The 27,914-nt window shown below is 35.9% G+C and overlaps 1 protein-coding gene across 3 annotated transcripts; it reads left to right on the forward strand.

Annotated features, from left to right (window-relative positions):
• The first annotated feature begins 17 nt into the window (after positions 1–17).
• On the forward strand, positions 18–27,873 carry LOC121375400 (nucleolar protein 10-like). Of its 3 annotated transcripts, none has more exons than XM_041502830.1 (18): positions 18–329; positions 2,162–2,207; positions 3,909–4,007; positions 6,847–6,962; positions 7,308–7,444; positions 8,928–8,993; positions 11,149–11,209; positions 11,773–11,858; positions 13,846–13,924; positions 14,673–14,822; positions 16,487–16,606; positions 16,987–17,065; positions 18,008–18,135; positions 19,640–19,738; positions 20,895–20,972; positions 22,523–22,699; positions 24,688–24,914; positions 26,672–27,873. In XM_041502830.1, the coding sequence occupies exons 1-18, from the start codon at positions 264–266 to the stop codon at positions 26,802–26,804; spliced, it is 1,947 nt and encodes a 648-aa protein (XP_041358764.1). In that variant the 5' UTR covers positions 18–263; the 3' UTR covers positions 26,805–27,873. The 3 variants fall into 3 exon arrangements, with proteins under 3 accessions (XP_041358764.1, XP_041358766.1, XP_041358765.1); XM_041502832.1 differs by lacking the exon at positions 18–329 and adding an exon at positions 436–527; XM_041502831.1 differs by lacking the exon at positions 18–329 and adding an exon at positions 479–611.
• The last annotated feature ends 41 nt before the right edge of the window (positions 27,874–27,914 follow it).

The raw sequence follows: 27,914 nt of genomic DNA on the forward strand, positions 1-27,914 counted from the left end.
AAAGAAAAAACCAAAATATAGAAAGTAATTTAGTTTAATTTCGCAGCTCTGAATTTCTGATGATTTTTAAAATAATAAATTATATCTCGTTTTATATTTTTAAAAAAACAACAAATAATTCGTCATTTTCGCCTGGGACATTTTTACCGAAATGTTCCGAATATAATTAGGGCAGACAACTCTTTCACAAAAACATGGAACGTAAACACACGTGTTTTTATTTATCGTGTTTTACTTAGTATTGCGAAGTACGACTTGACAAAATGCAAGTCTCGAATCCCAACAACATAAAGATATATAATCTAAGTGCTGGAAAGTCGCTTCCAGATGTAAGTCATCTCGTACACACTGATTCACACAGGCGGTGTGGGTTTTTGTAGCGCCTACTAGCGGTGTGTGTGTGTGTGGGGGGGGGGGGGGGGTTACATTCGTATTGTTATTATTATTTGTTGTTGTTATTGATGTTATATAATTATTCTAATGATGACACCAGATTGTTTGCAGCCTTCTGAGAACAGAACATTTGTGTATTAAGCCATTTTTATGGGTTATGCCAAAAAAGTTACAGTAACCCTAGTTCATCAAGATAAACCTCGCGTGCAAGCACAACGGTGAGGTTTATCCTGTCTATCCATTCCGACATTCCCAGTTTCTGGACAATGGTTCCGAGGAATTTTGCTCGAAACAAAATTGCGGTCAAATTAACGATTACCATCACATTTCCCCACCCTAATCGTATATTGTGATCTTTTTCGAGCTCACTGAGACCAAGAAATACTTTGAAACGATCTTCACTTTGAATTAAAGAAAAAAAGTCTGACTTTACCGAGCGGATTCTAGCAGCCAATTACGCTGGCAGACAATATCAGCTGACACGCATGGCGACGTTCTAAACACCGGAATCATACGCCTTTTCGAAGACCTTTAAGACATAAAAATGAGTCTTAGTTGTTATTTTGATTTTGTGTTTTTTTATATAAAGATACTCTTTTAAACTCTGAAATTCTTAAGTTATAGTGAATACTAATAATTAGCATAACAGTGTGTTTAAAAGTGTGGGAAATATAAGTAACAATTGAAAGGCGTATGATTCCGGTGTTTAGAACGTCGCCATGCGTGTCAGCTGATATTGTCTGCCAGCGTAATTGGCTGCTAGAAAGTGGCTGCTAGAATCCGCTTGGTAAAGTCAGACTTTTTTCCTTTAATTCAAAGTGAAGATTGTTTCAAAGTAAGTATTTGTTGGTCTCAGTGAGCTCGAAATAGATCACAATATACGATTAGGGTGGGGATATGTGATGGTAATCGTTATTTTGACCGCAATTTTGTTCCGAGCAAAATTCCTCGGAACCGTTGTCCAGAAACTGCGAATGGCGGAATGGATAGACAGGATAAACCTATGATCAACAATAGTCCCTTTTGAGAGCATTGTTTTGGTTTCATACACAATAAATATAGCATATCTCACCATAATTTCACTTCATAGCCACATTTTGTAAATTGGGGTAGGTCGTAGCTCAGAGGTAAAGCGCTTGCCTTATGCACAGTTGGTCACGGGTCAATCCCTCTCGGTGGGCCCATTGGACTTTCTCATTCCAGCCAATGCTCCACAACTGGTGTAACAAAAACAATCTGTGGTATATACTTATATCTCTTGCTACTAATCAGAAACAGTAACTCATAACGTGGTGACAGCAGATTTCCTCAGTGTGTGATCCTTAACCAAATGTCCGACGACATATAACCAAAATTATATATATATATATATATAGACTTTTGATGATATCAGGGCTTTAGATTGCATCAAAGTCAAGGTGATAAACATTGTGCCCAAAATACAATTGCCCAAATTAACTACAAACCAGCTGACCTCAAAATATTTTACCTCAAAACCACTGAAATTAGATGAAAATAACTTGAAGAAATGCATTTGTGAATATTGACAACTCTACAGCAGCTGTTAATGACAGTACTGACTTAAAATTCAGAAAAGACAAAAGTCCCTGTAGTGCCCAAATTAGTCAAATCTAAAGCCCTGGATATATGATTATTAATTAGTGAACCTGTGATTCACTTGTAAGCTTTTTAAGTTTCATTAATAAACAATGTTATATGATAGTAACTAAAGACTGCAGCTCTTATGTGATTTTTATCTGAATTGCAGTGGTTGTCTGAACAAAAGAGACGAAAGCTTCAGAAAAGTAATGTTGGTATGTATGATTTTGTAACATAATTTGTAATATTACAAGTATCTATAGTAACTTGGATAAAGTAAGCTATATATGTATTTAATAAAATCGGGTACAATGTCAGGGATTTTTCCAAAGTCATGTTGCATCACAAGCTCGGGCCCTAATCTAGAACTGAAAAAAGGAGTAGTAGTGACTTCTCCCCAGTGGCGTATCTACGGAAAATAGCGCCTATGGCAAGCACTGAAATGGTGCCCGTGTCCAAACATCTGACACCCATCTTTTAGGGTGTATACTACCAAATCAAATCCCATAGATGACAATAGTAACATATATGGCTAAAACTGCTACCTGCAGCGTATCAGTCAACATAAACACCACAGATATAAATACTATCACCCCTCTCCCTTAAAGTGAATCAGAAAAAATAGGGGTTAAGCTGCTCATTTCAAAGATAACGGGTAACCCCATACATGTTTCAAGCACAAGGCTACTTGACACAGTGGTACTAGATGAAATAAAATTACACATTTTTTGTCCAGTTGAAACAGTTTCTTTTTACAACCAACACACTCAAATTTATCACCAATCACAGGTTTAAAAGTTTATTAAAAGTTTAGTGCACCTCAAACTTTGACCCAGCTGGAAGTTATTTGGTTTAGTACTACCTATAGATAACGATACTATCTGAGGATGGCTTGTCTGACTTAAATAGAAATTGCTGTGGTGCCCCCTTTCAAGTGGCCCCCAGGACGTGTCATACCTGCCATACCCTAGGTACGCCACTGCTTCTCCCTTCCCAGAAGAAAGGAGAAAAGTTTGATAAAAATAGGCAAAGGGAACATTTATCGGTAGATTTTGTAACGTTTCACCTTGTTCCACATTCACTCAGAAAAATTCTGAATTATACATTCGGTTCTAATCGTAATATTTCGATATACTACTACTTCCGGTAATAATGAAAAAAAAGAAATAATTGTATGTTTCTTTAAAAACGTGACAGTGTGTTGTTATGTAAAAATTAAAGTAATAATTAGTATTTTCTGGCATTACTGAATTGAATGTGGTCTAGAATTAACAACGCTTGACTGGTCACTGCAAACTGTGCGACATGGCTAAAGTAAAAACACAGACTGACAAGGTGCCAAGTGAGCTCTGACACTAAACAAGTCACGGTCTTGATGTCTGTTGTGTGATTTTGTTTTCGAAATAGGATTAGATCCAAAATATTACGGAGACTTTGACTTCTCACTACGGCTAATAATTTGGCGACTTGAGCCGACTTTCGGTGAAGAAAACATTAATTTCATTGGCTAGATTAGGGCCTGCAGCTATGGCCCTCATCTGTTGATGTGTAAGCGTCTTTTGTTTGGTAAGCACCATACATTCGGTACTGTCTAGTATACACTTTAAGTATTGAAATACAGTAAGAGAGTAAAAAATCTGCATGTTTTTGGTAGTTATGTTAAATACTCAGTTACGCATTGCATATGTATGATAGTAGGCTTCCTTCCTTTCATATGTCTTTATTTATGCATGAAGTTATCCACATTTTCATTAGTAGGTAGCAGGTGATGATTTTCAACAGCCACCAACTGGTGCAATTCGTTTCTGTCGGAATCAGTATGGAAATATTAATAGACTAAGTGTGTATTTTGTAACCGGAATATTAATTTATTTGATTCATTCCCATGTACATAATTTTTCATCTTTTTTTTTTAGATGTACAGCGAAGAATTGAACTTATTCAAGATTTTGAAATGCCAGCTGTCAGCAAGTGTATACAAGTATCGAATGATGGCCAGTATATTTTAACAACAGGTACATGTAGAAGCCACAAAATTTGATGTACTGATCTGTGTTTTAGAACCCTTTTGTGATATATTTATTTAGTATCATTCCTCAGACAAAAAATATGTTGGTTTAAATGGGGGTTGTTGTTTTTTCTCATTGTAAAATTAAAAATTGCCCATTTGTTTTTGGAAATTATCATGGATGAGACGTATCCCAGTTTTAAGCATTCACCTGATCAGAGGGTAAAACGGGTATGGCTCCATACCCAAATTGGTTTGCAGATTTTGACAAAATTAATGACAATTATCATTACTGTATGATTTTCTTAAAACTACATTCCCTAGAATATTTTTATTATTTAAGCATATAGAACAGAAAATCCAATTACGTTTGGTGCATATATGACGCCGCACTCAGCATTGGTTTCACTATGCTGGCTTATCCAGGTCAAAAACAAAGCCAGTATTTTGAAAGTGGGACACTTTTGATGGGCTCGTACTGTTCTCGGTTTTCATTGGCTTATCACAAGTATAGAATTCCCCAACAAGAGATCACGTGAGATTTTGCAATTTTTGAACAAATTTAACTGTCTTGATTGAGGGGTAGTCTCATATCTCCAAAACATATTTATATCCATAAAGGTATGGTACAACGCCTTCCAGGGGTCGGTGAGTGGGGGATTTGCCTTGAAATTTTGACAGTGGCCAGCTGTTGGCATACGCGTTACATGTAAGGGGGTGTTACTAATTATGTAACACTCTAGGGGTAGAGGAAGAGGGTACTGTGTTCGATTTACGTAATATTTTTCAAGACTATATGTTATTTTTATTCATTACTTAGACCTAAAAAGGTGTTTTTTGGAAATGCTCGGTCAGTCTAGGATCGATCCCCTTCAGCGGGTATATAAAAGACCATGGTATGTGATATCCTGTCTGTGGGATGGTACATATAAACGATCCCTTGCTAAAAAAAAATGTAGCGGGTTTCCAAGGCGCGTGTGCAGGGGTTTCAGCGGTGTTGGGGTTATAGACTGTTGAGCGAAGTTTATATGGGGCCATGCTCCCCCCAAAAATACATTAAATATTTTTTTTAAGCTTCGGCAAGTAAGGGTTTCGACCTCCAATACCCTCCCCCTGCACATGCACCCAATTCCTCTCTAAGATTATATGTCAAAATTACCAAATGTTAGACATCCAGCAGCAGATGGAAGGAAGGAAAGGATATGTTTTATTTAACGACGCACGCAACACATTTTATTTATGGTTGTATGGGGTTGGATGATTATTAAATCAATATGCTTTATCTTTGATGTCATTAAACAACCCCCCCCCCCCCCCCCCCCCCCCCCAACTTTACCCTTTCCAAACAAAATAATATTTATTTGAATTTGTCGATTTTAACACGTAAAATAAGTTAAAATGTTCATTGTCTACTTTAGTATATTTTATTTAAAAAATATATACATGATTAATGTGTTACTAGTATACAAACTAAACTTTGAAAGTTCTACTAACACTATAAAATATCAATTCTGAAATAGGAAGGTACGACTGTCGATAATACGTTGTCAAGATCAAACCGGTTTTAACTAAAGACTCTAGTACCGTATCCTCAACCGAACGTTCTTTGTACAGCGCAAGATTTCTCTTTTAATTTTTTGAGACGAACCCTACAATTTGAAATTGACAAACGCACGTGTTAACTGAAACTGACAACAGGCTGTCATTTGTGCTTTGCCGAGCTATGGCGGCACAGGCGACGAATCAAGCGTATACGTTTGACGATATCCGTTCATAGCGAACACACATGGCTTTTTTAAAAGTGCATTTGAGCTTGTATTTCACATTTGTACATGATGTTATAATATGGTAACCAGAGAATGTAACTTTAACTCTAACTGTAAACCTAACCCATTTTGTTTCTGGGGGAGGCCCCCATACCCCCTGTCAAGTGTGGTTGCATCCAGCACACACATTGTAAATATTCAATTCCATAGCGCCGCACCCAAAAAATGTCTTTCTGATAGAATTTAGAAACCCTGCTGATGTACAGTTGGTCTGGAATTGATCTCTGCCAGTAGGTCCATTGGACTATTTCTCATTTGAGCCACTGCACCATGACTCATACATCGGGGTGGGGTGGGGGTATGTGCTATCCTGTCTGTGGGATGGTGCATATAAAAAATCCCTTGCTACTGATGGAAAAATGTAGCAGGTGTACTTTCCAAGACTAAATGTCAGAATTACCAATGTTTGACATCTAATATCTGAATATTAATAAATGAATGTACTCTAGTGGTGTCATTAAACAAAACAAACTTTTAACTAAAAATTATCAGTTCTAATTTCAGTTTATGGATGAAAATATTTAACCTAACCGTAGATCTGAAGTTCAAATAAATTAAAACTTGAAATAAATCACTATATGTATATACTCTTCAAGCGGTATTGTTTTGGTCTGATTTGTTTTCTTCTTTAGGACTGTTCCAGAAATTATTAAATGCCTTCCAAATAAAGTTGAATAGAGTAATTGGGCATTATTTGTTTGTAAAACATTTCCTGCAGAACTATACAAAAACCTATATTCTTCCTATTTCCATCACGGATCATTATTAAAATAGTTATTATAATGCAGTCATGTTGTCTGTAACAATCACTGGAGGGGCTGCAAAATCCAACGATTAAAATACTGCTGTCCTTAAAATACATATGACTTTTGAAGGAATTTAATGGAAGTGTATTTTATGGACTTTATATGGTGGTTATAAAAGTAATGATGAGACTGTGTTTAATTCAGTACTTAACTAAAAACCTTAAGGTATTCATTACTTGATCTATTTTATATAACTCATTGCTGTTTTACCTAGGAACGTATAAGCCGCGAGTGAGGTGCTACGATGTCTACCAGATGGCTCTCAAGTTTGAGCGAGGGCTCGACGTGGAAGTGATCAAATTTAGACTGCTGTCGGATGACTATTCTAAGGTCAGCCATCATTAAGAATCAGTGGAATGGAGGAATATAAATGTGTTTAGTACATGATCAATTATAGATTGAATGCAGAAGTAGAAGCATTCTCTGCAAGAAATCGTCTCTGTTATATCCAATTCATATAACTCAAGTTGAATATTGAATTATGTATCACAAATTTGTTTATCAATCATTTACAGTACATGGACTAGGACGGAAAATAACCCAAAAGGAGATACGTCTACACAGTCTCGTTACATGTTCCTTCTAAGTTCAATCAATCTTTTGTAGCATATTGAATTTGTCCACATTTCTTGATAAATATTTGTAAAAAACATTTATAAAATATTTACTTTTCAGATTGTTTTTCTGCAAGATGAACGGTTCGTAGAATTCCACTCTCAGTTCGGACGATATTATCGCACAAGAATACCCAAATATGGGAGAGATTTGGCCTATCACTCTGCAAGTTGTGACATGTATTTTGTTGGTGTTGGGTATGAATATGTTATTATTTCTGTGTTTTACTTAAGAATTGACCGCAATTATTTTTTGATTCATGCAAGTACGAACCAAAAAAACGATGTGCACACTTTTGTATGACACTGCGTGCACATTGTTTTTTTCAGTTCATACTTGTGTAAACTTTATGTCACTTAAGAATGCAACTGTTCATGCACTATTATTTGAATCAAGTGGTTGCCAAATGACATAATTTTGATATGTGACACCATTTCCGCTAGTTTTAGCTGTGTGGATTTTGACGGCTTGTTAACTTACGTTGGAAGGATTTGTCCAATTTGTATTTCATGAATATGAATTAAGGAAATGTGTTAAACATTTACACTGTTGGGTAAACCATTTAATTTTTGTTAACACTTACAAATAAGTTTCAGGCATGAATGTTTCAACATTTCTTTGACCACTGACCATGTCTCATTACATGAGCGATGATATTTTTCATCAATGCATATGTCTACTCTGCTATAGCATTTTCCATTAATTTATCGAATAAAAAATGTACTATTACATGGTATTTGTATCACAGTTGTATTTCTTTTTGTATCTTTCACATGTGTTTTTTTAAAAATATATAAATATGGTTGCTTGAATAATCCAGCTAGTTACAGAAAAGTAGTGCAAGTCGAGGGTGGGGGATAGTAGGCGTGGCTTAATTTTGTTCGGTTTATATAAATATGAACGAAAAAAAGTAAGCACTTCTCGACCAATGAGATTGCTGTGAAGTATATAGACGCAAAGAAAATTTCATTATTTTACTATAATTTGGTTTGTCTCATACTTACATATATGCAAAGTGGACATATCCCTTATGAGTACCCACATAATTATATTTGACCATATTAATATACATACAAGCAAGTCACCACTTGTGTATTTTTTATGTTAACACTCACACATGCATTATTCTTGTATTCTTGCCTGTTGTTAGGAATGAAAGTTGGCCGTCTTTTGGCACGCCAAAATTAAAAAAAAATAGAGGCGTATGTCCTCAGCTGAAAAATATTTCAGTCTTGTTTGTCAAGGGCTGCTTTCATCCCTGTGTTGTGGAAATCATGAAAGGCGTGGTATTTGTATAGTGATGGTTGTAAGAACAACATCTTTTTTTAAAAACAATATGTATTCAAATAAATGAAGTGGATCGGCAAACAGGCGATAAGCCTATATAAATACCTCTCCATGAGAGGATGTTACATACTGTAAAAATTTTAATGAATCACACAAAACATAACATTACAAAAATATCAGTTCATTTAAATTTTATGTTGGCCTTATCGTGTAGTGTTTTTGTTTCCAAGTGGCAAATACAGCGGAAGCCACAGTGTCCGCAATTACCCGAATTTTCCTGAAAACCTAACTGCTATAAGACATCAAGAACTTTATTGTCCTTAATTCAATTTGTGTTTGATGTGAAAAATTTAAACTTACAGAGAAAGGAACTATCTGCCTTTTTTTTTGCAGCCATGAAATATTTCGACTGAACCTGGAGCATGGCAGATTTTTATCTCCATTAGATACTAATGCTACGTGAGTATAACCATGCCATTTTAATAAAATCTGACATTTTTAGTTTTTCACCTATCAGGTTAGTTTGTTTTGGGATTGTATTATAAAACAATATTATAACAGTACATGAATATATAATAAATTATTCTAAAGGGATATAACCTTCAAAAATGTAAATAACTTATTGATTTACATTTTTAGTCTCAAGGCTTTTTTTCAAAAAGGCTTTACAAATTGCTGAGAATTAAGTCGGAGCCATCTTTTTTATCCATTGCATTAAAAAAATTAAGAGAATAATTATGTTGAAAACACACCGGATCTGGGCCTAGCGAGTATGTTACCAATAAAAATTAAAATGCACTGAATTGAATGTGACAAAACACACAATGTCTAGGCTGACGCAAACTACATATCAGGCAACAGACAACAGAACATGTTCTATGTTTTCGCACTGCCAGACTGGCAGCTGCACAATATTTAAACCATACTCTTTCATTTTTTCTTAATAAACAACAGGAAAGGTACTGTATATATTAATCAGTTGATTATTCATACTTATTGTTGGTGTTTATAGAAATATATATATATATTGATAACATAATACAGTTAAAGACCCAGACGTCAAAATGCACCAGCCATGGTGTATTTACCACACTCACCAGACCCAGACCCAGATCCAAACCCAGCTTCAGTGTGTTTTGGGCCTCAGTGTTTTCATCTACAACAATACCAGGGCTCACGTGACCGGGCGAAGCGAGCCCAAACTTCGCTCTGGCCAGCCTGACTTCGCCATGCCAGTCACCGTAAGGCGAAATCTGTGTCACCTTTTTAAAAATAGCCATCAGTTGCAATGTTGAATCACGGATGAATGGTGAAGAACTTGAGGAACACCTATTCATAGATAATAATTAAGTGTTAAGTGTCTGACAGTTTGAAGAGAGACTGGCGCCACAATATCATGTGACAGGCTAACAGATAGACGGTCTAGCTCAGATAACACCCGTGTCTGACACTAATAGTTGGCCTAAACATGCTACTGACTGTTGAAGCATATTGTCAGGCAATGTTTAATGTATATGCATTCATAATAAGTGATGACCTGTCCTACACACCCAACGGCCACTTAAACTGGATCCCAAGTCGCTAAAGTGCCCGTGTTAAGCGGCCACTGTAAATTCTTTAAACATTTTTTTTCTTGTAAACAACAGTGACACGGTGTAGCAGATAAGCAATTTCCACACTTTTACGGATACTAGTACCCATTCAGTCTGACAACTACACAGTGTATTAATTAAGAAACTGTGACGGTGGAATGCATTTAATTGCCTCTGGGTAATCTAAGCTTGACCGTGGTAGATTAATCTACTAGGACAAGACTCAGCAGGTAGGTATTAAATGAAATGAGAAGACAAACTTGTGAAAAAATTAATTCTAAACGGTTAAAGTAGTGCTTTTCAATTACATTTTATTATTTATTAATAAAACAACCCATAGAGCACATATCCATCAACTAGCAGTACAGACGATAACAAAAAAAAAAGAAAAAAAAAGAAAAAGATACAGATTGTAAAAGTTGCACAATGTATTAAGATAACTCCTTTTTGCGTATTTTAGTTTTTGCATTAAAAATTCAAGTCTGCCTGTTGTTAAAAACTTCGCCCTCTCTAAAGTTTGAGAGAGAAGTGACTTCGCTCTGTTATTTTGACATCGTGTGAGACCTGAATACATGTCTAATGTATTTCATGTTGTATTCTTCATCTAGTGACTTAACACCAGGAATGAGTTGCTGCAACAAATGCCTGTCAGTTGATAATTAAAGTCTACTGTGTTTTATTTTGTGTTCTTCAATTAATATTAACAAGTTTGACATCACAGAGCTGAAAATATAACATTCTTTGACCATGTGGTAATGCAGCATATTGTAAAATAATCCCAGAAAGTTGTTTTCCAAAATGTTTCTAAAATATATTAATTTTTCTGTTTTACAGCATTTATAAGGAAGGATATTTTTTACCTAAAATTATATTAGTTACTTTTAGTACTAGTAGTAGAAGGAGAGTTATAATTGGTAAAAGAAAAGAAGTGCATCTTGAAATGATAAAACAATTTTAAAATGTTGTGGAAATAAAATTAACTGCATTTCTTTATTTATATACATGTATCTATTTATTTACAGAGAAATCAACTGTTGTGAATTCAATCCACTGCATGATCTACTAGCATGTGGTACTAAAGAAGTAAGTTTATTATTTATTTCTAACCCTTTTAATTGAACTTTATAAAGCAAAAAAGTTAAAATAGTTACATGTGATAGACATAGAAATAAATTTTTAAGGATAAATTGACAAAAATCTGTTAGTAGTATTTAATACAAGTTCTTGAAAAAAATATGTCCTTTGTAAAGACCATGTAAGACATCAAATTCTGCTAAGTAATCAAACTACGAAGTACTGCAACATTCTTGTTGGTCAGTTAAATAAATGCCAAACAGCAAATTATGTTCACCACACCACAAAAACGAGATTTAAAGAAAAATAATGTTTGGCTAATCAGGGACGGATTATGGGGGTTTCCTAGTTCCTAGTTGCACGGACCCCCCCCCCCCCCCCCGACCCCCAGCTAAAAAACCACCCAACCCCACCAGGTAGATCTAAATTGATGTTCACGTAAATTTATAATTTCAAATTATAAACATTTACATATAATGTTTTCGCTTCCTATTTATTGCACAAGTTTATTTTGTGCAAGAAATGTGGAGAGGATCAACCAAATGGATTTTTACTATTTGTCTTATTTTCAGGGCATGATAGAGTGCTGGGACCCGCGGTCAAGGACAAGGGTGGGAATGATGGACGTAGCTTTAGGAAGTTTAGTCGACGATTTAGAGTGAGTGGGAACAAGTATAAACTTTGAAACTGAGTCACCACAAGTGTCAGCTTGATGACTTTAATACATTAGGTTACGTTAGGAGTTTTCAGTTATTGATACACTGTGGGGGGAATATTAATCAGGCTTTGAGATGTACAACTTCGGATGCAGTCTAGCTAAGTCAGTAAGGTGCTCACCTGAGGTGCTTGGGTCGGTGGATCAGTTCCCTGGGTTGACCTGTTCGCTCATTGGTTTTTAGTCCCTTACCGGTCTAACCGGAGGGGGCTATAGGTTTCATCTCCGTCCTTCTGTCTGCCCGTATAGTTTCTGGATGTTTTTTTAGAATACCTTGAGATATTGAGCTGAAAGTGTTTGTGTAGCATTATCATGTACTATTACATATCAAGTTTGACTTTCATGGATATTTACCTATTTTTGATGGACTTATGGCCCTTGAACTTAGAAGCTATGAAAATTAGTTTTTCTGACTCTTTTTTTCTTCTTCAGGCTTTAAATTTTGACCTGAATTTCCATTTTTTGATGGAGTTATGGCCCTTGAAGTTAGGATATGAGAAAAAAAAAAATTCCAGCCTGTTTTTTTTTTTTTTAGAAGGCTTTGAGATATTGAGCTGAAATTTTGTGCATAACTTAAAGCCGCACACCCTAGTTCCATCCAGCGAAAATAAATTATAATTTGGTTAATCTACAAACCTGTAACAGACTTAGATCATGTTTTTATCAAATGGAGTGAAAAAGAAGGTTTTATATCGATAAATACCATGGGAATCCCCATGTCCCAGTTGCTTGAAATAATTTTGAAAGTTAGTATTTTGATGTCCCGGGTAGATGTCGCTCGAAGCACAACAATGCCTACGTCACGACAAATTTCACAAACTTGGGGTGCGTTTCTTTCACCTCTCCTGGACATGTTCCAACTGTTCTGTCCTGGTTGTATCCCCTCTCCAGATATCGTAAGACTTAGTAAAATTATTGGTTTTAAGGGTTTGTAACGTTTTGTATTGAGACACTTACTTGTCTGAACTTTATTGTTACTGAAAATGTTCACGAACTGTGAAGAAAAATCTCACAAATGAACAACAACAAATCGGATGTTGATTGCGCGAACCGTGCACGAGAAAACAAACCGAACCAAAATGATAATGGTCACGTGGTATACCAACGTCTGTGACATTGAAATGGAAATATCCCCACTAAAAATAGATTAGACCTTGTCTGCTCAACGGTTTTTTCTCAAACGTGCATCCGTTTTCAAGAAATACGAAAAATGTATTTTGTGGTATTACAAACACCAGGATTACCAGGATTACCAAAAAACACTTCAGGTGAATGGAAATGTATATTCTAAATAATAAACGGTAAGTAAAGTGCAATTTTATTTGTGAAAAAAATGGGTTTAATAGCGAAAAACAATGCCGTAATGGTTAACAAGTAGCCATAACTAGGGTGTGTCCCTTTAATAATGTACTGTTACAGATCATGTTTGACTTTCCATGCAAATTACCCATTTTTGACGGAATTATGGTCCTTGAACTAAGGAGTTATGAAAATCTGTTTTTCGGACTTGAAGATCTTGAGATGAAATATTGTATATTTCTTTATCATGATCAAATTTATCTTTCATGGTGATTTACCCACTTTTCACAAAGTGAAATTTAGGGGAAACAAAACATTGTTGCTTTTGGTAGGGGACATGTATCGCTTCAGCAGTACTCTCATAATGCTTGTTATTCCTGTCCCAACCAGTGCCCCATGACTGGTATATCAAAGGCCGTGGTATATCCTGTCTGGAACAAATGTAGCAGGTTTCCTCTGTGTCATAATAATCAGATGTTTGACATCCAATAGCCAGTGATTAATGATTAACATGTGATTTTGTAGCTTTATAGATGCAACTATGAATGTCCAACTATGGTTGACAGGACATTTAATTTTGCAAACGTCTTGTTTATATATGCAATCTCATTTTTAAAAGTTTGTGTTTCAGTTTGCCTGTGATGCCCTCTGTAACTGCTTTGAAATTTCGAGATGGTCTTACGATGGCTGTTGGGACCAACACAGGTCACGTGAGTAGAATTAATTCTTGTTTTTTTTTTCTTAAAAAAAAGGAATATCAAAATTTGTCAGTGTTATTTCGAACAATTTACAATGACAATTTAGAATGCTTTTGAATGTAATTGATATTTTCTCCCAACACAACAAGCATTGTATACCCAGAGGAGTATGCTTAAACTTTACCATCTTAGTTACAAACTAGGTCTGTGTAACTAACAGTCTTTATAATAATGCCTCCTAATTTTATCTAAGGAACCTTTGACATTGCAGTATACAATTTTGTATTTATTTTTATCCATATGTCCCTTCTTGCCTTAATCTCTCTGTCCCTTACTTTTGTCAACTGCCTTTGTCGTCTCTCTTTCTTTACTCTGGCTGTCTCTCTTTGGTGTGGCTATCTCTCTCTCTCTCTCTCTCTCTCTCTCTCTCTCTCTCTCTCTCTCTCTGTCTCTGTCTCTGTCTCTGTCTGCTGTCTCTGTCTCTCTGTTTCTGTCTTTCTCTCTGTTTCTCTCTCTCTCTCTCTCTCTCTCTCTCTCTCTCTCTCTCTCTCTCTCTCTCTCTCTCTCTCTCTCTCTCTCTCTCTCTCTCTCTCTCTCTCTCTCTCTCTCTCTCTCTCTCTCTCTGTGTGTGTGTGTCTCTCTCTGTGTCTTTCCCACTCCCTCTCCTTTCTCTCTCACTATCTCTCTGTTTCTGCTCTGTCTCTCAGATGACATTTATCTTTACCCAGTGTTTTAAATGGTCAAGTGCATGTTATTTCAGATTCTGATGTACGACTTGCGTTCCAACAAGCCGGTTCTGATTAAAGACCATCAGTACGAGTTGCCAATCAAAGACATTGAGTTTCATGACCAGCTGGACCTGGTGCTGTCTATGGACACCAAAATACTCAAACTTTGGGAAAGAAAAACTGTGAGTACTCCAACCTTTTTCAGAAACAAATTGAATCTGTTGTATTCCAGCCTCTTTTAGTGACTAATCATATCTGTCTTATTCGTTTTCTGAGTAAATATTTTGGACTTTGATTAGAAATACTAGTTTGAAAATGTATTTGTGTGGGTGTTTGTAAAATTATTTTGTTCTGAATGTACCGGCCTCGGTGGCGTCGTGGCAGGCCATCGGTCTACAGGCTGGTAGGTACTGGGTTCGGATCCCAGTCGAGGCATGGGATTTTTAATCGAGATACCGACTCCAAACCCTGAGTGAGTGCTCCGCAAGGCTCAATGGGTAGGTGTAAACCACTTGCACCGACCAGTGATCCATAACTGGTTCAACAAAGGCCATGGTTTGTGCTATCCTGCCTGTGGGAAGCGCAAATAAAAGATCCCTTGCTGCCTGTCGTAAAAAGAGTAGCCTATGTATTGTACATTTTTCAAAAAAGCAAGCAGCTTTGCTCTGTAGCATACTTCTATTCTACTGCAAATGATATCAGACCTTTGACCGGCAGATTATAAATAAGTTACTTTGTTACTGACATCATTGTCATTAACTCTTTCACCACTAAGTTTTACAGTCTTGACCTTCCCTGCACACTGAGTTTAAATAGCAGATTTATGATCATGTTTGTTAAAGGATAAAACTACTTGTTTTATCATTAATTTTAGTTATAGGCTATACATTTCCAGAAAGGTGAATGGACGGCTGTCTAGATAAAAAAATAATACTTTCAAAATGTTAGATTCAACAGGTATAAATCTGGTAATTACAGGTAAACTATGCATATTACTCGCCTATTTGAGTAGGTAGGACTGGTAATTTATAAAAAAAACCAGTACAAATATTTTTCTTCTTGGATAATTAATTAATTAACATTCCAGTTATAATTTTAAAATATATATTTACAATGCTTTTGCAAAATTAAGCTTTCATTTCATAACAGAAATTTTTCTTTGTTGTTAGCAGGATCTGTACTCAATGTTGGTAAATTACACAATTTTTTTCCATACACTGTATTGGATAAAATAGCGAAAAGTACTCTTTTCCACTTTTACGGGCCCCGGATTTTTAGTAAACGTTGATTCTGCAGGTAACCAATGTGTCCAGGTAAACTCAGGCGGCGTTAAAACAGTGGCAAGTCATCTTGTAACTCGCCATCGGTATCATTTTCTTCTAAATTGCCATGTTTAATGACATTTCGTTCACGATCGCCAATCTCGATTAAATCAAATGCACCAAAGTCCAAATCCCACATTTCATCATCGGGAAAACCCGTCATCTGAATCGCAACCATTGTTTACAACAGACGAAATTTCGTCACCTCGGTTCATGTTTAATTACAGTCGAATATCAGTATAAACTTGGAAAAACTCATTCAAAATTCGCTAGAACATGGGCGCAGCCATTACAGTGTGTCACATGGCAGCTATGGTCGCGCGAGATTTTGTCTAATTATAATATTGACGCGTCACTCGGCGCCAAATATGAACAGGTGTTACAAGCCGCTAAACCGGCCTGTCGTGGTGAGAGGCACTGGTATCGCTAGCCGGTATACCGGCCTGTCGTGGTGAAAGAGTTAATACACACATTGGTAAAATTTATTACAAAATAATTTTTCCTTTTGATATTGTTATTTTCAGGGTAAAGCATTTACAGCAATCGAGCCAGGAACAGATCTTAATGACCTGTGTCAGGTGCCCAGCTCGGGACTCTTGTTCATGGCCAATGAGGCGCCGAAAATAATGACATACTATATTCCTGTAGGTATATCTGGGTTGTTGTGTTTTTGTTTGTTTTTATGGACTGCCAGTCAGATTGTCAGTTAAATATTACAGCCAAATGGAGAATTGAGAATTAAAACAGATAATATATTGATTGGACGGGGTATTTGATACTTAATTGTAAACCTTTGTTATTAATTTATGTGCATTCAATCAAACCCACTTCTGCACAGTTTTCAAAACAGAAATTACTCTATAATTACACATTTTAATCGGCATTACAAACAGCAAATCTGTATACCTGTTGCATTTGTCTTTATTTATGTCTTAGGTGGCTGCTTGACACACATTTTTATTTGACTGTGTCATAAAAAGAGTATATCATATTTACCTGAAGTATGTCTTCCATTTTCTTTCAGAGTCTTGGAACAGCTCCACGCTGGTGTTCCTTCCTGGACAATTTAACGGAGGAGCTAGAAGAAAGCAGTACGCTAACAGGTGAGAGGTGTTTGGGGTATAATTTTACATGCTTTAAAAATGTCAAACATTTGGTCATTCTGACTCGTAGTCATCAGAGGAAACCCGCTACATTTTTCCTGTCTCAGCAAGGGATCTTTTACATGCACTTTCCCACAGACAGGATAGCACATACCACAGCCGTTGATCAATTTTGGTGCACTGGTTGTAACAAGAAAAAATCCATGAGTTGAATGGATCCACTGAGGTGGTTTGATCCTGCGACGCAAGCACCTCAAGCGAGCAGTCAACTGACTGAGGTAAATCCCACCCCTACTGTTATTAAGTAAGCCACAAGTTTCCTGGTATGTATTTATAGGATAGTAAATGAGCTTCATTTTGTTTTATGTTTATGTCCCAAGTGAAATGATTTTCAGTTGTCAATAGCTTGTGACACTAAAAATTACTTCATGAGGGACATAAACATGATACCAAATGATAGCAAGTTTAATATCCTATATATTACCCATAATGAATTTCAATTTAGTCACTGAACTCGTTTGACTGATGTTCTGGTAAGGTTGTAGTGCACCAATTGTATGGGACGTAACACTTTGATATGAACCCGAAAGTTGGTTTTGTTTAACAACACCACTAGAGCACATTGATTTATTAATCATCGGCTGTTGGATGTCAAACATTTGATAATTTTATATTATAGTCTGAGAGAAGAAACTCACTACAGTTTTAGCAAAGTAGCATTTTAGCAAAGTAGCAAGGGAATTTTTGTATGCACCATCCCACAGACAGGATAGCACATACCATGCCCTTTGATATACCAGTCGTGGTGCACTAGCCGAAATGAGAAATAGTCCAATAGGCCCACAGACTGGGATCGATCCTAGACCGACCTTGCATCAAGCCTCATTGATATATGAACCAAGATATTTTTAATCATCTGGGTAATGAGTGTTTTTATTTCAGTGTATGATGACTACAAGTTTGTGACCCGCCAGGAACTGGAAGCTCTTGGTCTGTCTCACCTCATTGGCTCCAACCTGCTCAGAGCGTACATGCACGGATTCTTCATGGACATTCGACTCTATCATAAGGTCAGAGTTCTTATTAAAACTCTTTATGTTGTAGCGATGATTTTATGAGAACTTGCATATCATTATATATTTTATTACATACCAATTCAATCTTACTATAGTGATAAAGACATTTTGAAACCGTGTAATAAATCTATTTTGTATCGCACATATGTGCGATCTGGACCGGAACTTTTAAATAGGGAATTCCCTTTTTTAGTTTTACTGCAGTTAGCGCCTTTTATTTACTGACGTCATATATGATTTAAACATGACGTCACATTGTATTTGAAACATTACACAAGGCTGCCACAGAGTATGATACTTAATGTTAAGTAAATAACTGTACATGAAAGGAGTTTTGATCATAGATTTAACAATAGGTTGTTATGACGTTAAATTAAAAACCGTTTTTGTAAAACATAAAAGAAGGTATGTAATAAATACAGAACTGCACATACGTTGTTTTCGCTTCCTATTTGTTGCACTTGTTTATTTTGCGAAGGAACATACCACTCGACCACTAGACAGTCTCGTGGTATATATTCTTATTCAAAATAAACTTGTGCAATAAATAGGAAGCGAAAACAGCGTATGTGAAGTTCTGTATATGTATTACAGGTTCAGCAATATTTTGAGGAAGACTTTTGACGAAATATAGATCATCATATTATGGTGATATCGGGGAACATTGTGTTTTTAAAATCTTGTTAGCAATACATGTATTTCTCGTCAATTGAAAATTTATTAGCAATTACATGACATTGTACTGTTTAATGTTTTATAATTTTTATAGTAATCTCTGAAACTTACATGGTAAATCGCAATGCGAAACTAAACAAAATGTTCCTTGGATAAAAGTTTGATATAATGTCTAAAATATTTTGATAATCTTAAATTGTATTTAATAATATCAGTCTGGGTATTTTTTTACAACTATGAACGGAGTCAAATGAATTGTCAAAGCCAAAAGACTGGTTTTTTAAATTGACAAAATATTTGGATTTTTTAATTACCAAGTGTAGTAGATAATATATTATTTACCTTTTGAATCATAATATATTGGTATACTGGTAAAATCACACATCAGTATTATTTTGTTTTTGTTCTATTAACACCACATTTCATAACTCGTGATTATTTATATAGATAATTCTTTTCATGATATTGTATTGTATTTTATTACACACCAGTGTAAGATATTGCTCATGTCACTCTATATCTAACTAGTTTAATATTGGCGTGACGTGAGTGTGACGTAGATCACTTGCTGACCCAATTCATAGAAAAATAACATGTAGTAGGTCTCGACATCTGTTTATTTCTGTATTGTGGCTTGTTTGCAGTTTGTTTGTAATGAATAAAATACTAAACTAGTTTGCCTGTCATACCACTTTCATGAAACTCGCTTGTCAGATACCAAAACTGTTCACTCTTTTCATCAAAGTGATATGACAGGCAAACTTATATATATATATCAATTTTTTTATTACGAATGATTAATCACCTGTCTGCTCCTTTTCAGGCAAAAGCAATTTCAGATCCATTTGCTTACCAGAACTATCGTAAGAGCAAGATCCGAGAAAAGATTGAGGAAGAACGAGTAAACCGTGTTCAACTCAAGGTAAGTGACAGTAGCGGGCGAGTTCAGGGTGTTAAGATTTGTGCTTGTTAAAGTCCACAGAAAGAAAGAAAGAAATGTTTTATTTAACGATGCACTCAACACATATTCACCTTTTAGCAAACTATCCAGACTTTTGACTTGGAGTCAGGACTTTTAAGTTTTATAAACAAGGGACCAGATGTCAATACTGCTATCATGCTTTTTATTAGATTATAACTAACATTTCGTCCTTATAGTGGGAGGGGCTAGTAAGAATGTTGCCCAGTAGTAGAAAACAAATTCCTGCCCAATGAACTGCATTAGCTAGCTTTTGTACAGGGCTAGATAAATCTGTCTTGCCCTTGAACTACTTTCTAAATGCACCGGGTATGGGTGACTGATGTCATAACTTAAGAAAACAATTTGATTTACTTATTTGTCAAGCTGTAATTTCACACTGAATCAGAGGTTTAAAAATGTTTTGACCAATTAACATTTTCAACATAATATAGTGAAGTTGTTACATATCTATGTTGTTGCAGAATGGAAACATTTGATAGTCCATCTTGAACAGTGCCATAATTATCACAGAGAACCAGTGACTCATCACGTTAACAGCTTTATTGTCCCCTACCGGGCCAACCAGAGGGGACTATAGGTTTCGTCTCTGTCCTTCTGTCCATCCATCTGTCCTACATATAGTTTTCCTGACGGTTTTTTCACAGTGCCTTGAGATGTTAAGCTGAAATTCTGTATATAGCTTTATCATTACTATTACAGATCAGCTTGACTTTCATGGCGATTTACCCATTTTTCACATTTATGGCCCTTGAATTAAAAATTTGAGATATTAACATTTGTTGGACATTGTAGGGGACATGTATTGCCGTAGCAGTACTCTCAGAATGCTTGTTATTAAATTGTTTTCTTGCTTCATTATATAGTAATATAATCTACCACCTATATGAGGTATAGCTAAGGAAATTCCAAACCAAGGGAAAAAATGTTTTTAATGAGCCACGCTTGAGAGATAGACTGAGAGAGAGAGAGAAAGAAACAGAAAGAGAATGAAAGAATGAGAGAGAATGAAAGAATGAGAGAAAGAATGAGAGAGAATGAAAGAATGAGAATGCTTACATGATATTTCATTATTGATATTATTTTTTTGTATTTATAGAAACTTCCCAAAGTTAATCGTGATTTGGCAGAGAAATTGATGATCGAGGATGAAGAAGGATCCAAAAAGAAAAAGAAGGTATAGGAATATATAACCCTGTGATAAACATACACCCTGTGTTTATGAAAAGGTCTGTAATACAGGTACAAACTGAAATCCGAAACCAAACTATGAGCACAGTCACTACTTTTTATTTTTAAAACAAATATCAAATCTCTTAAGTTATTATGAGCATAAGATTTGTTAAGAATACTCAGACATATGTTTTTAAGTGATGATAAATAATTAAACTGGAAACATGCAAGGACGATTGTTTCGTTTGAATCCTGCTTGCACTGCTAGTTTTTAATATCCCATTTTCCATTCGCGTATTATATTTAGGTCATCATTTACAAAGTCATAACGGGTTGAGCAAAATGAAATGGGTTAGCTGAAATTGTTTTTGCATAATACACAATGGTTTACACAGTTTTCAATTCTTAGAGGCCTGCAGAACAATGAATAAATGGTTATCAACATCACAGTATGTAAAATCTGTTGTGTGTCAAAGAAATATATAAAATAATGGATTAGTATAATCAGATGTAAAAGTAAGCTAAATGCATAAAAAAAGGTAGAGCAATAAGTAATGTGAGCCTGGACTTTATAATCTTCTGTATATATTAAGTCTTTTTAAGATTCTTAGGTTTCCGTTTGCTACAAAATGAGTATCTAGTTTATAGTTAATCAATATGCTGTGGTGGTGTTGTTAAAGAAAACAAACTTTTAACTTAAAGTTGACACTGTACAGTGCCTGTAGTAACTTAGTTGACACTGTACAGTGCCTGTTGTAACTTAGTTGACACTGTACAGTGCCTGTTGTAACTTAGTTGACACTGTACAGTGCCTGTAGTAACTTAGTTGACACTATACAGTGCCTGTTGTAACTTAGTTGACACTGTACAGTGCCTGTAGTAACTTAGTTGACACTGTACAGTGCCTGTAGTAACTTAGTTGACACTGTACAGTGCCTGTAGTAACTTAGTTGACACTGTACAGTGCCTGTAGTAACTTAGTTGACACTGTACAGTGCCTTGTAGTAACTTAGTTGACACTGTACAGTGCCTGTAGTAACTTAGTTGACACTGTACAGTGCCTGTAGTAACTTAGTTGACACTGTACAGTGCCTGTTGTAACTTAGTTGACACTGTACAGTGCCTGTTGTAACTTAGTTGACACTGTACAGTGCCTGTAGTAACTTAGTTGACACTGTACAGTGCCTGTTGTAACTTAGTTGACACTGTACAGTGCCTGTTGTAACTTAGTTGACACTGTACAGTGCCTGTAGTAACTTAGTTGACACTGTACAGTGCCTGTTGTAAATTAGTTGACACTGTACAGTGCCTGTTGTAAATTAGTTGACACTGTACAGTGCCTGTTGTAAATTAGTTGACACTGTACAGTGCCTGTTGTAAAGTCATTTGAGTGGAACGGCCATCTCTTGTAAATTAGAGACACCTCAAAGAAAATACGAAGTTATCCAGATTTCATCCTCCCCCCGCACCACAAAACACTTTCAGTAAACTAGTGTGTGATAGTTTTGTTTTTATGATTGTGAAGAATAAACAAATTCACCCTTTTTGTTTCAGAAACTGACAAGCAGCATTATGAAGGATGACAGGTTTTCTGCCTTGTTTTCAAATCCCGATTTTCAAATTGACAAGACCACTGATGAATACCGTCTACTCAATCCAGTTGTGTCAAAACTCGACAAAAGCAAGAAGAAGAAACAGGAAGTTGTTGAGCAACAGTTTGATGAAATTGACGTGAGAATTCCAGTCTAATATTTAAATTTTTTGTAGCATGTTGCTGTACTCTGATAATAAATAATGATACAGTGAAACCTGTCTAAACCGGAACTTGAACATACCGGAATCCTGTCAAAACCGGCCAAGTTCCATGGTCCCGAAATTTTTTGCTATTTAAACCATGTATAAAAACCTGATAAAACCGGAACCTCTCAATTCCGAAAACCGGATTGATTTTTCGCTCAGAAATGTTAAATCCTTAATAAATTAACCTGAACAAACCGGCATAGTGTAAATGAATGAAGAGTCAACTTCGCGTGAAAACACAACTTCCAGCTAACAAAGCCGACCGGAATTTCCACTGACCAACATCCGGTGTTACGTCACGGGTCACCGCTTTCTGCGGTCTCAGCCCAGAATAGCAGACAGAGTAATTAATGCTTGATTGTTTCCAATTGTACTGTCTGAAACTGTCGACTTCTCACCTTCAAACACATGCCCGCTACTCACGCCTTACGGTTTCCGCCTTTGATTTGGTCAATGCAATTTAACATTGAAATACAGGCACAGTTAGAGTAAAATGATAGAAAAAACTAAACTTCAAGTAAAATGTACACACGTGACATAATATTTTATACACTGAATAAACACTAATAGGGAATTTTATCATTTCTGCAATAGAAACGAGATATACACACACTGAATTTTGCTACACTTGACTAAATTAGGAGAAAAAAAATGTCACGGCCACCACAGGCTAAACGTAGGCGTGTAGAATTATCTTTGAAGGTAAAATTTGACTTGATTAAAGATTCACAATCGCTACCAAAATTAAGTCAAAAGGATTTGGCAGCAAAGTACGGAATTGGCGTTTCTACTGTATCAGACATTTTAAAGAAGAAGACCGATTATATTCAAGAATATGAAAGTAACTCTAGTGCCAAGAAAACGCGGTTCAAAACAAGCTGCAAATGTGACGAACTCAACGAACTGACATGGAAATGGTTTCAGCATGCACGAGCAAAGCATATCCCTATATCCGGACCAATCATTCAAGAAAAAGCTTTGAAATTTTCATCTGATCTGTCGATTCGTGATTTTAAGGCATCTAACGGGTGGCTAGAAAGCTGGAAGTCGCGTTTTTCAATTCGACATTTCAAGGTCAGCGGTGAAAGTGCCGGTATAGATAGCAACGTGGTTGACGATTATAGAGAGAGAATTCCGGACATTGTTTCCAGTTACATCCATTGTTTTGGGAAATATAGTGTGGGGAATCGGATGTAATTCTGTGTGCAACCAGTCAATGTTTAATTAATAATAATTCAATTCCCTTTCCATCTATTCAATATAAGGCAATCTGACTTTTTAAACAGTGTGTTTAGTTGGGAGTTTTGCCTTCATATATAATTTATGCTAAAAACCTGGATGGTGTAGTTTTTTCTATATTAAAAGATACAAGACGAAAACTTGTTGGACAAAATAATTAATATGTTTATCTAAAATAGTTTCACGTCCTCATGTAAATGCTAGTTAAATAACATGTTTCATTTGTGTATTAAATATTTGAATTATAGCTTGCCAATATACACTTTTGTTTTATTAAATAAACATAAACATAAATGGAATATAACAGGAAATGTATTCATTTGTGCACTAAAAACCACCGAACTAGAAGGGAAGTAACTCTGTACTGTACTGTTTTACTTTATCACAATTCTGCATTCCCCTCACTCTGTAAATACAGTTACTCCTAACTTCAATTTATTGTCTCCTCTTTACAAAGTGCTACAGCGAGACATAGATATTATTTTTCTGATAATGGCGGCGGCATCTGTGGATGTAAAAAAAACATGCCATTGAAAAAAACCATGAATAATAGTCCATGGGCAATTAAAGGGGATGTAGGCAAGATAGTTAATTTTGCAGAATTCTTGTGACTTTCTACAACTATTTTTGCTAAAACACTTGAAACATATTCTCCCATTTTAATAATGTTTAAATTACAGGATGAAGTTGAAGGTCGCCCCAGTGAGGATGATAGCAGCAGTTCTGATGATGAGCATGTGTGGACGGAGGAAGTGAAGAAACAGCACCGCCTGGTGTCACGAGAACACAAGGAGAAGCAGTGGGCCGAGAGACAAGAGGCGGCCATCATGAAAACCAAGTTCTATGAAATCAAGGAAGGGGAAGAGTTCAAGTCACTGCAAGACAAACGGAAACAGAAAGAACTCAAGTGAGTTAATCATTTACATAAAACAAAATGTGTCAAAAGATGTCGGCCACTATCGGCCTCTGTTATGTTAAATATGACTTTCATCTGTAGAGGGGGAGATGGGCTATAAAGTTCCTAGTTGGGGTATCACCCTGGTTCACCTATTTACAACAGCTATCTAAAATGTAAATCGCTGACTCTAGATTCCAAGGTATGTACCTATTCTGTGATGGTTATGCATCACATGCCAAAATAGCTTCTATCACATGCAACATTTTCCCAACTTGACTTCCAAGCCACGCTACATCCTTGACCTGACTAAGAGCATCCTGGTTATTTGGGGTCGTTTTAATACATAGGGGACATTTAGGGTTGACATATCTCCTATTATATATTAAATATTTATTGTTTGTTTTGTTTTACTTAGAAAAACACTACCAGCCTCATTGGCGTCGTGGTTAGGCCATCGGTCTACAGGCTGGTAGGTACTGGGTTCGGATCCCAGTCGAGACATGGGATTTTTAATCCAGATCCCAGTCGAGACATGGGATTTTTAATCCAGATACTGACTCCAAACCCTGAGTGAGTGCTCTGCAAGGCTCAATGGGTAGGTGTAAACCACTTGCACCGACCAGTGATCCATAACTGGTTCAACCTGCCATGGTTTGTGCTGTCCTGCCTGTGGGACAGGGGCAAATAATAGATCCCCAGTGGCCTGTCATAAAGCGAGTCGCCTATGTGGCAAACAGGGATTGATCCTCGTCTGTGGGCCCAGAATGACCATATGTTTAACGTCCAATAGCCCGTGATATGTACTATCAATGTGCTCAAGTGGATGGTGTATATAAAACAAAGTTTACTCGTTTTTTTAGAAAAACACTTGCTGAGAGGGTGGCCCAGAGAAATGGTGACTCGCAAATTAAAACTCAATATAGGTGTGGTGGAAACCATAAATGACATTTACTCTAAATAACTGTACATTTTATATAATGTGTTGAGTTCAATATTTAAGCATTTAGAATAGATCCTGCCATTGTGGTTTTCTTCCCATGATACAGAATTCTTCAGGACATGTTTGCTATTATTTGCTATCTTGGTGACATATAACTTCGAGTCAACAATAACCAATACTGGGGGACCTCAGATGTCTGCCATTGAAAATGAAAAATTCTTAAAGGGAGCATACTCTGACTCCACAACCACTCACACCAAAACCCACCCCTTACGCATAATGTTTGTTTTGTTTAACAACTCCACTAAAGCACATTGATTTATTAATCATCGGCTATTGGATGTCAAATATGAATGAAGAAGAAGAAGGATGTCAAACATTTGGTAATTTTGACATAGTCTTAGCGAGGAAACGTGCTACATTTTTTTATTAATAGCAAGGGATCTTTTATATGCACCATCCCACTGACAGCATAGCACATACCATAGCCTTTGATATACCAGTTATGGTGCACTGGCTGGAACGAGAAATAACCCAGTGGGCCCACTGATGGGGATCAATCCCAGACAGACAGCATATCAGGCGAGTGCTGTACCACTGGGCTACCCCTATGCACATGCCGTATCTGGTCAGTTATGTTTACAGTTGCTAATATTGTTAACAGATTGCCATTCTCATCCCTCACTTTCACTCTCACATTCATTTGACAAATTTCAACATTATTTAAAATATAATTTAATTTTAAAACATTGTAAGTTTGTATATTTGAGAAAAAAAAGAAAAAAAGATGTTATAATTAATCAGCAATTGTTTTTTGTTATTTCAGAGTCGATGGGAAACAAAACGACTTGAAGAATCTGAAAAACATCATATTGAACGTAAAAACCTACGTCGGTCGGCTCATGACATTACAAAGAGTTTCAAAGACAAACCTAAATTCTGGATGGGAAAGAGGATGAAATGAGAAGAAGAAACTAGTTAAGCTAGTTGTTGCTAAACATTATGTCTGGTCAGGACAAAATATATCATTACCAACATCATATTTCTTGGCAATGTCGGGGTTGGTTGTGACCATTGTGAAATAACTAAACATGAAGTGATTTGTGAAGCATATTTTGACAACCAGTGAAAATTGTGAAATTTTCAGTTTGTTGTGTAACATAAGTACACTTTTCATCACACTGATTGCACTTCTTAAACACTTGTTGAGAACATCATTACTTAGTTATGATATCACACAGCAATAACACAAATATGTGTGTATTGATTTAAAGACATGATTGGCTGCTCCTAGATAATGACCTGGTCACCACAGCCATACCTGATTGGCTGCTCCTAGGCAATGTCCTGGTCATCACAGCCATACAATTCAATGAAATAAGTACAACTGTTATGTGTCATGTATTTTAACCTGAAACCGATTGCTCTGTTATGCATAAATTAATTGCAAGAGCAATTACTGTAAATATGTTTGAGCTGGAAAAGATGTTTAAATTTATTTTAAGTATATCAAAGAACACTGTATTTATGTCCATTAAATACAAGTATTTTACAGCTCATTTAAAAACATATTCAAATTGCTTTCACTCGTTAGAGACGTCTTGAAACAAGTCGCAAAATAAAATTGTACCTAACGGCCACTCATATAGTAGTCTCTATATACAGAATATTGAGTTTTATCATAGTTTACAAGTTCACAAAATGTAATTCCCTCTCCCCTTCAGTACATCAAAAATGTTGATTTATTAAGTTATTTGTGTCAATGTTGTTATAATACTAGCATTAACCTCATGCATGCTGTTTGTATGCTTGTAAAAATTATATAATTGTGAATGTGCATTATTGAGAATGTACAAGATCTAAACTTGCCCCGTGCTTATAAACCTTTCAAAGTCCAGTTTTATAAGCATGGGGCCTGGATACCTTCGTTACATCAGGACAACTTTTGATTACTCTAGTTTCAGTATTTTTAACAACGGACCAATGATTAACTAAAAAATATTTTGCAATAAAAGTATTTGAAATTCATACTCAATTTGTTCTTTTTACAATTTGTTCAACATTAAATT

Source organism: Gigantopelta aegis, chromosome 6, assembly GCF_016097555.1.
Source record: "Gigantopelta aegis isolate Gae_Host chromosome 6, Gae_host_genome, whole genome shotgun sequence".
Taxonomy (NCBI): Eukaryota; Metazoa; Mollusca; class Gastropoda; order Neomphalida; family Peltospiridae; genus Gigantopelta; species Gigantopelta aegis.